The sequence below is a fragment of the Fulmarus glacialis genome, unplaced genomic scaffold (genome assembly GCF_000690835.1).
Source record: "Fulmarus glacialis isolate BGI_N327 unplaced genomic scaffold, ASM69083v1 scaffold2823, whole genome shotgun sequence".
Classification (NCBI taxonomy): Eukaryota; Metazoa; Chordata; class Aves; order Procellariiformes; family Procellariidae; genus Fulmarus; species Fulmarus glacialis.
Genome location: NW_009202088.1, coordinates 46,315 through 58,959, shown reverse-complemented (window position 1 = coordinate 58,959; position 12,645 = coordinate 46,315). Strand labels below are relative to the sequence as shown.

Here is a 12,645-nt window from a genome sequence, read left to right as displayed (position 1 = left end):
GGGGGGGGGTGGGGAAAGAAATCATACACTCAGACTAGGCCAAGCTTTTTAAGACCAGACCGAACCAGCTTTTTCAGCAGAACACTGTACCATAACAACTTAGATTCTTTGGATCTACATGATGTCTGCAAAGGTACTGTAGTGTATGTGATTCCCTCCTGTACTTGAGGTATACAAAAAAGTCAGTTTCTTTTGCCTTCAGCGAGCAAATAAATGCTGAGAGAACAGCTCTGTATTTTCTTCCAGAATCTAGATAAACAGCACACAAGATGGTACAGTGGGACAGCACTGAAGAGAAGTATGGCTTGTGTCCCCTTGCGCTATAAAAAGTGGTGCGGTTTTTTTTTGTAAATAAGCTATGTGACAGTAGGCACAAATCTGCCTAGGTTGCTTTTCATGTAAGTTAACAGCAAAAAAATCAGGGTGGACGGACTTACAAGAATCAGACTGAGGAACAATTAAAGAAACCTTTTTAACTCTGCTAGAACAATACCAACCCCAAGACAAAAAATAAAATCAGGACAAGCCTGCAATCAAGTTTCATTTCCATTTCACTGAGACAAGTCTGACACTTACAAGAGTATTTCATAGTTTATTGAAAGAGCACTTGTTACAATACAAACCAGTTCTGCTTTTCACAAGGCAGATGCTTGCTCTTAAGACACTCCAAAACTCGTTTTTTCTTAAACAATGGACAGATCTGAAAATCCCATTTAATTCAAAGGCAGCTCACTGCTTTCTTTACAGTACAAATGGGTACACAGCATAGATTTCTCATATGGCAGCTCCTGAAGTGGTTCAGTGGAAAATACCGAGTCAAATTTCAACATATAAAGGAAAAAGAACAAATTTCAACATATAAAGGATAAAGAACAAACAGTGAGGGAGATATTGAAACTATGCTGAATGTACTGATAAAAATAGCATCCTCTAATTTGACAGATCCCTAAACTCAGGTTGCTTGAGAGAGGATGTTGAAGTCAATCAGAGGAGCGTTAGTGGCATGCATTTCCCCCCAACCCCACCCCCCCAAAATCCACGTGTCCCTAGTGATCCTAAAGGATATTTAAGAAATCATCACTAAGGCACAGGTGGATACAAGCCAGCTGTCAAAGCACACAGCACATCAGCACTTAGCAATGGCAATTAAGCTTACTAAAACAGCACTGCCATCACAGATGCCACATTTCCATTAACCTGAAAGCCTTTTCACACAGTCTTCTATGGAATCAGCTGTATTACTGTTCATTAGCTCCATTAATACAGAATTTGGAGTGAGAGGTGTGTGTATTTCTGAATAGTGCAAGGAGATCCACCAGTTCTCACACTGCTTCCCTTATCACAGATGAGGCACCGCACTGTAATTAATATTCAGTTCTTAAAGTGGGCAATTATTTTTATAGGAACTTTTTTTCCCCCCAAGTTTCATTTCTATACTATCCTCCTGAAAGCCAGGAAAAAAGCAGCTTCCTCTGAGCAGACTGAGCTCCATTTTGATATTCACTATCCTTTTTCTTTTTTGTCAAATCATACAACAACAACAGAATAAGCAGGGTTGTTTTTCTAGAGCTGCACTAAAACAGTGGGGTAAGACAGCCTGATGGTAACCTATTGTTCATCATCATCATCACCACCAGCCAGGCATTTACAGATACTTCTCATATTTTTAAGCTGAAATAAGTTGGCAAAAACTTTTTAGTGTCTAGCGTTAAAATATCAAGTAGCAGTTTTTACTCTCACGTCAGTACATGTAGTTCCATGGACTTCAAAATTATTCCATGTTCAATCATGTGGTGATTTCACATAGGCAGCCACAATCCTCAACAAAACTGGGACACAAAATAAAATTGGTTTGGTCTTCTCTCACAACCTATCCCATGCAGGCTAACACTGTTTGGCTCATGTATTCCTACAGAATTGAGAGGATTTTCCTGACTATGCATTTTTAAGAGAGTCCAAGCCTTTTTGAGGATATGAAAGAACTCATTACTCTTGACATGCACAAAAACAAAGTGCAATGCACTACTAAAACAGGATTCTAAAATAAAGGCAACAGCAAAATATTATTTGCAGCCCAGAACTCATTTTGCAATTCTGACTCAAGCTCAAAGAAAGTATTGCTCATCTACAAGGCTTCTTTTCTTTAAGAATCAAGACATTTTTGGACATGATACTTTATTTCCCTCGTTCAAGTAGGCCAAAGCATGAGACAAATGCAAGTTACAAAGCCATATTTGGACACAAAATTAAACCTGCCGTAAAAAAAACCATCCCAAGTGATGGGACCAGCTGATTCTTTAAGCACAGTCAGAGGACTGACTTTTTATCTCCTACATCAGAGGGCCAGTATTCTACCAGTAACACATGTGCAGAGACTTAAGAGTTGACACTTGATTAATCAATACGTAAATGGTGCATGGCTGCCACTTACCATGTGTTGCAACCAGCACCTACACCATGCACAGTTCGGGGGGGAGTAAAGTAGGACAGGAAACGAAAATAAGATGGAAAGTAAGCTTGAGGCACTTCCTACTTATCTACAGCTATGCTGAAACACGCAGAAGTAACAATTACCAGTCGGGCTTATGTTTTATCAAAAAATAAGCAACCTCAAGTAAATTAAGGATATTTGTGCAAAACAGCACAAATCATTTAACTGTACAGATACACTGCAAAGTGGGCCTAAACGTGGCATAGGAGCCAATTTTGTTTTTAAAATTGCATTCAAGTTAAATTTAAAAGCAAAATAAGTTCTCAAAGCTTTAGATTGGCTTATACTCAAGTCCACAGATTTTTAGAAGTAAGCGCAATTTTGTTTTACGCTTTAAGAAACTCAGAAAGAAGAATGCATATAATTAAAATTGGGACTCTCCAATTGAGATAAAACCCCAAGCTCATAAAGCCTGTTCTTAACCAATAGTTTTTCTGTAATTTGTTTGAAACAATCTGAAGTAGGGATCGCAAACATTTGCTTTATGGCAAATCACCTGCAAGTAGAGACCTCTTCAGATCAAAATAGATATTAAAAATTTTAAACTTGCATTTTGAGTGTGGGGAGAGGGAAAAGGACTCTTATTTTCTCCTCAAAATGACCTTCTCTTTTATTAAACAAGTCTTGAAACAGGGGTTTAATCCAAGAACAGAGGCACTAACATGAGGTATCACATTAAGACGGAACAGTTCAATTTTCCTATCTTTGACGAGAATTCAGCCAATTCAAAGTAGTGATATATAAATCTTCATAAGAATAACTATTTCAAGAACATGTCCCAGACTTATGCCTGAGAAAGCTGAAAACATAAAATAAAAAGAATTAGCTTTCTGAGACTTCTTCCTGCACCAGCGTGTCGAAAAATCCTAGTTCCTTTCCACAATCTCTGTATAATAATTAAAAACTACTATATTTAGAGATACAATGGGAATTAGAAAAAGCTTATTTCCAAAATATTGCTTCAGCAATATATATATAACTATTCTGACATAAAATTCCATTCAGGCAGGTTTAACTGTCACAGCAATTTCATACCAGTCATTATGAACTTAAGCAAAAGAAGAAAAGACATCTCCTACTGAGGGAGTAGGACTGTTGTGATCAGGGAGTAGGACTGTTGTGACACAATAGCTCTTCTTAATTTCTCTATAAAAAAGCCACATATCTTGTCAGCCGACAACTTTTGGTTTATTGAATATTATTAAGAATTTGAGTTAAGAGTGGAAAATATTGTTCTGAAGAGCCAGATCAATTTAAAAACAGATGGTCAGTTTCCTTATTGTAAAAAAAAGGTCACAAGAAACATTCAATGCTATAAACTAAATTCCTCTTTTGATTGTCTACATAAAACACAGGAGGAAGGTAGCACTTTGTAAGTTCCAGACAATATTTTCAGCATTAGAAAAATACTCCAAGACACACACAAAAAAACTGGTAAATGAGCTAGCAGGGAAGTTCTCCCCTCCACATCCCTCCCTCTAAGTCTTCTAGTCTATGAAAAAAGTTCTTACAATTTTTCAGAATATTCTTCCAATCATTGTTGTTAAAACTGCAACAAAAGTCACATACAAACTGAACGGGTTTAAGGGCCAGTACCTTGTGTCGAATTACTCAAGTTCTACCTGGCCAAACAAAACCCAAGATATAAGCAAAGCCAATCCTGGCTGTTTTCATAATGATAAGCCAGAATTGCCCCTGCTTCCCTCCTCCCCCAGACTACTCTTGGCCAACTAATCATACTGTAGTTTCTCTGCCCGCTTTGAGGTTAGGTGCTGAGAATTGGCGCCTCATCCGTGGGGGCGTCACAAACTGGTTATAGTGGTTAAGCCGGTCAGTCTGTTTTGGGTGGAAGTTAGCTGTATTGCCTTCTGCACTGCCTCCATTGTTGTGATTGCAGTAAGGTTGTCGGTGCTGGTGGATGTGACGTTTTTGCTGGAAAGTCTGCAGGTCTGGATTCTGCTGCCCGCTGTACGAGTGCAATGATTCAGATGAGCCTGATGTCTGACGCCGCAAGCTTTTTTGAGAGCCATTATTGAGAGAATTGCTTCTCCAGCGCAATTGAGGTGATGGCTGCTGCTGACTGCTAGGCTGTGACTGTGTGTTTAACTGCTGCCTGTTAATTTGGATATTATCTTGACTCTTCTGGGGGCCATAAAGATTCCACAGCTGCTGAGGGTCTTTAGAAGCAGCTCTACTTTCTTTTTCTTTGTTCTCATCTTTGTTCTTATCATCTTCTTTTGGAATTCTAACCTCTATAACTTCATCCTCTGTGATAATTATATGGGTGCCTGGACTCCATGAGTTCCTATGTTTGGGATTGCTTTTGAAAGGAAAGCGGGGCTTGCGGTTTTCAGGCGGGATAAATCGGTGAGGCATATTTTGTCGACGAAGCTGTTTTGCTATTTCCTGCTGCTGCAGATTTTTAAATCGAATCTGTTCTTGCCTCATCCAACGTAATCGCCCACGTCTGAAAGCTGGATCACCTGCCATTAACTGAGAAACACGCTCCTCTTTAGCAAGATCATCATTCTCGCTTCTTTTTAAGTCATCCAGGGGCTTCTTATCCGCACCCACCACACTGTCAGAGTTTGGAGACTTAGCATTAGCTATAGTTGACTGAGCTTTCTCTGGAGACCCTATCAGAGGTAAAACCTTCTCCATTTTTAGCATTTTATTTCTCAGAACTTTTATCTCTTCATCCTTCATGTTGTTCTGCTTCTTCACTTCTTGCAAAATATCTTCCAATTTGTCTATATGCACCTTAAGGTCATCCACATCAGTTACTCCTTTACCATTGGCCATAACATCTTCAATTTTCTCATCTCCAACTCCTACTGTATCCCAGACATCACGAGCAACAGCTCGCCATGATTCACGCTCATTTGGATCTTTTTTCCCATACATGGCACAAAGCTCTTTCATTTTAACAATGGCCAGAGCCTCAATTTCCTGCCTAGTGTGCCTGAAGTCATTGAGTGCTACCTCATAGCATATCTCTTTCACAGCCTGAATCTTTAAGTCTGAGATGGTAACCCATTTGGAGTCTTTGCTAAGGCGTCGACGTTGGGGTATCTGGTACATTTTAATAGGCTCTCGTTTCTTCCCACTGCTGGGGAGGCCACACTTTTTTACAATGGTTTGGAGCTTGCTGGGGGGCAGCTTCTCTCTCAGGGAAGTGATCAGTCTCCAACTCTCCTCACACGATCTCTTGTCCGAATCATCCCCACTATCAGAGTCTGCATCCTTTGGAAAAACAAAAATCAAGAAGTGGCCCCAAAATAACCAAAATTAAAATTGTAAGAAAACGGAAAAGCTAAACAAGAAGTAGCAGGCAAAGAAAACTAAATCAAAAATCAAAACAGAACAAGTGATAAGGAAGTCCCTGAAGACTGAGTGTTAGGACATTAAAATGTATCTTCAAGAGTCATGGACTGTCAAAATTGGAGCTCTTCACTAAATTAACATTATATTTAAAAGTCTTGTCATCTCAAAATAGCAGATAATCTAAACTCTTCCCTCCCAATCCCTTCCAAAATCTTTCAATAGATCAACTAAAACCAAGTTCCTGATTAAAAAAATTAAAAACCAAGTGTAAACTGCACTTCATACATGCTACAAAGACATGCAAATCCCCGCCACACACATTTGCCTTGGTGACTGCTGTTGCTTCTTTCAGCAAATCCTCCCCAGGTAGGTGAACACAACAGCCATCATAGAAGATGTCATGAGCAGCCAGAGTAAGTCGGGTTAACACTGGTTAGTAACGTTGCACGTGGTTGCAGGGATGCTCAAGTTTAGAATCCACTTCACTACAATAGCAGCCAGAGAAGTGTTAGACGATAAGAAAAATGAAACAGAAGCAGCCGAAAGGTTCAATGTTAAAAGGACCGTAAGTGCCACTATGACAGGTGAAGACAGTGGTTCATACTCCAAGACTTGCTACAAGCTAAAAGGATATCCAGAATCAGTTTCAGAGGTGGGTTGTGGTTTGGTTTTTTTTTTCCCATTTGTCACCTTGTTGCTTAGTTTAAAGAGAAAAAACCACATTAACAGTCTCGTCTGTCCGAAGAATGAGTTTGTGAAGAATGTAGCAGTAATGACTTTTTTTTTTTTTAAATTGTTTTAATACTCCCATTCATTTAATTCTCTATTTGATATCCTTGATTTGTCCTCTTCTCAAACCCTAGAGCCTGGAGCTTCCACACACTTGCTAAGAGTTATGCATGTTTTGCTTCTTCATTACAAGTTTTCCACCTTTTGCTAAATGATTTTTAATGAGCAGTGCTTCAGGTTTCCACATGCTAGGAATGTCTGTTCAGGTATACTGCCACCAGAAGTTAAGGATATCCATTATTGCTTACTGCAACCAGGAATTAAAGTCAGACTACTTTTCTTTAAAGGATTATTAATTTAAAACATCTCTTCAACAAACAAAAAGTTCTATGTATTATTGTGATACAAACATCTTCAATAAAACACAGCAGTCTCTAACGAACCTCTATCTAATGTCCCTATTTTTCACATAGAGAATTATAATACATGAGAGATCAGGAACAATAACAGCCAGTTATTCTAAAATCACAGGAAACCCAGGTCATTGACTCAGAACCACAGGTTCCTAGACTTAAAACTTCGGGTAGAAGACCACGAAGAATGGGGAATAGAATATAATTTGTTTTGTGAATGATGAAAGGGAGTTGCCCTATGGTCAACAAGCTCCGTAGCCTAAGATTCACATTATTTGAGCTTTTTGTGACCTTATGTATTTTTAAATATTTAAGAATAGCGCTAGAGAATCAGCTTCTCCTAGTTTAGGCCAAAATATAAGCAAAACACTGGTTTAGAAACAGAACATAAACTCTTTGTGAGTTTACAGCTGACAAAATTTGTGGCCTAAGGAAACAGCATCTAACAAACTGCATATTGCAGTGGAAACAAAAGATGCCCTGGAGGAAGACACTGAACAATCTACACATTCAAGGTTATGTTCAGAAAGGCAAAACACAAACTACTCAAACATTAAACCACAAGTTCCACAGGATTATTCTTATAGGTTACAAAATTACCATATTACTACTTATGGGTAAAGCATGTCTTGCGTATAAAAAGCTGATTAAGAGACACTATGTGGTCATTGCCCTATGTGCACTCAGAGGTTAACCAGACCAATTAATATAGGTATATACCCACATTCTATTATCAAGTGGTCACTGCAAAGGCATTATGACCAAGAAAACCAGGAAGATAATTTTAGCTCTATTAAACACATTTTCACATTCAATTTGTAAAATGGAGAATGATTATTTCTATTCCCTAGTAATACTAGCAAGGCAAATACATATTAGTTGTAGATTTTGGGGGACAAGAGCTATTATTTATCTTTTTTGCATAGCACATCTAACAAATAAATACCCAAATTGGTTGGAATCTCAGCACAAAAACAAAACAATCTGGTAAACAGGATTAGCCAGCTTCTTATATCCAAGATTATACTCCAATTTAGAACAAGAATATTTATATTTCAATATCAATCTTACATAGCAGTAAGTTAGAGAACCTGATATTGCAGCTAGGTATCGCAGCAATGTAAATACTTTTAAAGTACGCAAGCTGAAATGCATTCCCAGATTTCCCAATCATTATTCAACTACTGTCGTATGAATGCATTAATCCTGTCCATTCCAGACTCTGCATACAGTGACACAGAAATGACGAGATGTGTCAAGAAGTTTTGCTGTCATCTGAAATATTCTTATTAAGCATTGTGATAAGCAGGATACTGCTTAACATACCAACGATCTCATTTGATATGATCCCTTACAACTAGGAAAGGTGTCCTTCAGGAATTACATTGGTAATGCATATAGGATAGTCTTCCACCTTTGTCCACTAATTGAAATCAGCAAAACCAAAACAAGCTTAAAGAAATCAGCAACTTGATTACAGTATTAAACAACCCACTATCTAAAGAACCTTCCCTTAATCTTAAGTATACGGGGAAACAAATTCCCTTTATAACACTTTTATAAATGCAGCCTTATTTGAAGCAGCTCCCCAGACAGCCAATTCTCACATCTTTAATTCAGACAATAGCTTAGCTTATGCCTGTCAGCTAAAATTTAAGGGAGGGAATTCCATTACTTGCATCTCCTTTGACACATAGCCAAAACTTACTCGATACTCAAACTATTTCTCTTTTCACATTGAACTGATTTTTGCCGTACTACTTTCAGCTACACAAATTTTAACTACAAAACTGCAGAGATGAAACATTACATTAGTCACATCTTAACTTCCTTTCTGAACTAAGTCTTGCTTTGGTTCAAAGTCTGCAACCACTCCTCTCCATCCATCCAAGAAATTAGTCCCTTGCAATGAAATAATTAGAGATACAGAAGTCTTTAAGCGTATAATACAAATTTTAAAAAATTATGTAGCTTCTACCTATGGAAGCCACAGTACTCTGCTCCATTCTGCTTTTGGGAGAAGGGGAAGAGCTTTACAGTTTAAAACCCAGCATGCATTTAACGCACAGTTTACAAACAAATGAATCATGATTTCAAAATTTTTATTAGAATTCACGCACAACTACTTTTGCATTCTGGCTAAAAGACAACCCAATGTCATTAAAGCAGAATCAGGAGACTCAGGTTTCTCAAGGAAATCTAGATTTCAGTTCTGGGCTTGGTCTTGTTTTTAAAATTCACAGGGTGCTTGAAGACTGCATGGATTTCTATTTGTAATGCACTTCAGAAGATATTTGTTGTGTGAAGACTGAAGTCTTCCTACATCAGACTTAATTTATCAGACTTCCTATTTAAAAAATAGGTGGAATGGTGGAATTCCAATTATTCTGAATAAGTTAACATTCCCTTTGCACACTGCTCCCTAGTCATAACCCCACCATCGGCATGTGTACCATTAAGACCCTTACAAGGAACTCCATGCAGGGGGAGGGAGAAGGGTTAAAACATGCACAATGCAGCAACATTTTCAGACATCATTCAAAAATATAAACCTAGCATATCAATGTTCTAGGAATCTCTTTGGCAGCACAAAATTAGTATGTTCTGATGATCCAAGACAAAAATAAAGGCAAACATCCCAAGAAGTAGCTGTTTAGACTACGGAAAAGGAACTTTAAAAACCACAGAGCATAGAAATGCCCTTCTTTCAGGTTAAGTTGCAAGAAATCCAACCTGTCCCAACAAGCACTGATTAAAGCCACTTCATTGTCAATTACAATCTCTGAATTAACATGAAGGAGCTCACTCACTCTGATAATAATTCACTGTAGACACAAAATATTTGAAAGCAAAGGGAGAACTGCATTGTGCAGACAACCCAAGCAGGTTTCCTAAACTTTCAGATAAGCAAGGACAGGAATTACTGTTTGCCAAAGGTATAGTTAATTTGAAGTAAGGAAACATACCAGCCTTTGCTGCTCCAACAAGAGATCAGCTTCCTCCTTCTCCTTCTTATACAAAATCTCCATTTCTTGTAATCTGAAGATGAATAAAAGAACAGAAGTAGCCAAAGAGGTAATAATTTTCATGTTGATGCTACTCTACATGCACAGCCCACTGAATTACAGTGACAAGAGTAAAAGTCATTACACTTAGAAGGAACTGTTATTTGTCTATTATAGTACTATAGAAATGAAACTTCCTTGCAGTTCAGTCCTTCACCAAAAGGTCTATGGGGTTAGTGGCAGGTGCTCACCTGCGATTTTTAAAGGAGTTAGCGCACTGAAACACTTAAGTAAAATAACGAGGAAGCTTTCTGAACTTTGACAATAGGTAGCAGAGATGCTATGTGGCAGAACCTAGGTTTTGCAGGGACACCACCCAAATAACCTACAGCTGACTCCTCCTTGTTTCAGGTAGAAATTTTGAGTTACTTTGTTACCTTTTCTCCATCTCCTGCTTCATGTCAATGCCCTGCTTCTCCAGAAGCTCCCTCTGAGCAAATGTCCAGTCAACCGGCTCAGAGGGAGTCTCAGCTGACGGTGTTTTCTCTCTTTCTGCTCGTGCTTGCTCTGGATGGTTGAATCTGAAGACATGATTTTTACCCATGATGATACGATTTCCTAAAAATAGGAACAGAAGTTAACTCTTTCAGGAAAGGATTCCAAAACCATTGAAAAACATCACTGAATGATTCATCCCATTTATCCTGTTGGGTGACAGAATAAGAAAAGATTGTCCTATAAGGATTTCTGCATACATTCAAGTTATCTAGGTGACCAGAAAAAAAAGAATGCCTGGTTTGTACAAAAGCAGTGCTCATAGAGAATGACATCACCCGCAGGGGTCCAATCTAATATCCCAGCAGAGTTTATCAAAAATTAAAGGACAAACTTGGAGATTGACCAACAGTTGCAGTAAATAAAACACATCACTAAATCCCATTCCTCTGCTCCATCGACAGTGCCAAAACATGGGCAAAAGCCACTTCAGCAGAATTTTCAGCTTGGAAAAGCCTAACTTCAAACACTGGAATGCATGGTGCTTACTTTTCTTTAAAATGTGGTTTACATGTATTGATTTTATTGGAGTCCTAATCAGTTGGATTTATGGAAAGATTTTACAGCTTCTTTTACACTCATCTCAAAAGAGCTGAAGAAATCTAATATTGTTAAGTCTTTTGGCTAAATCCTAGAGATATCAGATGTCCACAAAGCCTGAGACATGTGCTTGATGGAAGACAGTAAAACGCCTCTGCTCTTCCAGAGAAAATGTAGTTAAAATTTTAAAAAGGCATTCTAGTAAATAGACCTCTAAAGTAGCCAAAATTTTCCTTATCAATGTATTACTAAAATACAGGCTCTTAAAGATGTCAGAGACCATGTCTATATTCTTCTAGTAACTCAGTTATCTAGATGCAGAAGAAAAGGAAAAATATCTACTTTTTTTTTAAAAGAAAGTAATTACTAGATGATAAAGTCATGGTATTCGATATGAGCCATATGCAGACACAGAACAGCAAAAACTGTTCTTCCTTCATTGTCCAGACTTACGTTGAAGTCAGTACACTTGGTTCCATGAAAATACTCACTTATAACTTAGTGCAAATAATCCTGAGGTGGGGTTTTTGTTTGGGTCTTTTTTGGTTTTTTACCAGTGGAAAAATGGGGGAGGGACAGAGAAAGCATCACAGCTTGACAGAGATAGATTAAAACCCATAATTTAGGGAAGTCACTCCTTCCTCTCTAATTCTTCCCCCACATGCCTTTCTAAAGGAATGTAGGGGACAGAGTGGGAAATCTAATGAGAGCAAAGAGAAGCTCTTGTACTCCTTCAGAGGGTCATATCTTCGCTTTGCCAGGAAACTGGGAATTTTCCATCAGCAACTCGCAGTCTGTCTGCTCTGTCTCACTGAGACTGCCAAGGGCAATAGGCTTGGGCAAGAATGTATTTGAATAATATCAGGGTAAGCAGGACAAGCAGGATGCTGCATGGCAGTGAATATTTAAGTACACTTAGAGCTAGTGCAGCAAAGAATGAAAGAAAACAAACTGCTGCCAAGAGAAAAATGGTACCAGCTTCTGTTTAAAAGCTACACTCCAAAAAGGTAACACTGCTGTCTTTTAACAGCATCCAGCATTCTCTACGTATGATGCAAATGTCACATATGGAAAATTCTTAAATGGAGAGTCTACAAACATACCCGTTCTAACAGTTCTTACCTGAGCGCAACTGCACAGGCTGTACAACCCTCTTGCCATTAACATAGGTTTCTGATCGTTCACAAGGCTCCAAAGTAACAATAACTATGAAGAAAACAACATTGACAAATCAGACTTTAGCAAGCATTGTACAGAAACAGAAGTGCGCAAAACCTAGACGCCTCTCATTTTCTGCCTATCTTCCTACTAACACCATAAAAAAGATACAAGTGAATCACTCCTTGATACCATGCTGGTTAAAAAACAAATAAAGCCCCATGAGAAAATCAATACTACTGATATCTCCATATTGCAGTTGGAAATTTTTTTTTTTTTTCTGTTTGAATTTTCATGTTTATAGTTAACCAGGATCAGAACTTAACTCTTATACTGACTGCAGCCTGCAATTTTAAGCTATTACCACTTAAACAAATTTTATTTTCTTTCCCCAAGACTCCAGAAAACAGCGAGTCAAAGCTGATGGTTT

The 12,645-nt window shown here is 38.2% G+C and overlaps 1 protein-coding gene across 3 annotated transcripts in view; it reads right to left on the bottom strand.

Annotated features, from left to right (window-relative positions):
• Positions 1 to 12,645, bottom strand: part of KIF1B (kinesin family member 1B) — an 88,390-nt gene that overhangs the window by 34,642 nt on the left and 41,103 nt on the right. For 2 of the 3 annotated variants that reach the window (XM_009574145.1, XM_009574146.1), the window contains exons 17-19: positions 12,180 to 12,263; positions 10,400 to 10,580; positions 9,924 to 9,996 (exon numbers count right to left, since the gene is read on the bottom strand). In XM_009574145.1, coding sequence (XP_009572440.1) covers positions 9,924 to 9,996; positions 10,400 to 10,580; positions 12,180 to 12,263 — 338 coding nt within the window. Of the gene's footprint in view, positions 1 to 4,225; positions 5,735 to 9,923; positions 9,997 to 10,399; positions 10,581 to 12,179; positions 12,264 to 12,645 lie in introns of those variants that run through there. The other variant, XM_009574147.1, reaches the window with a different exon arrangement.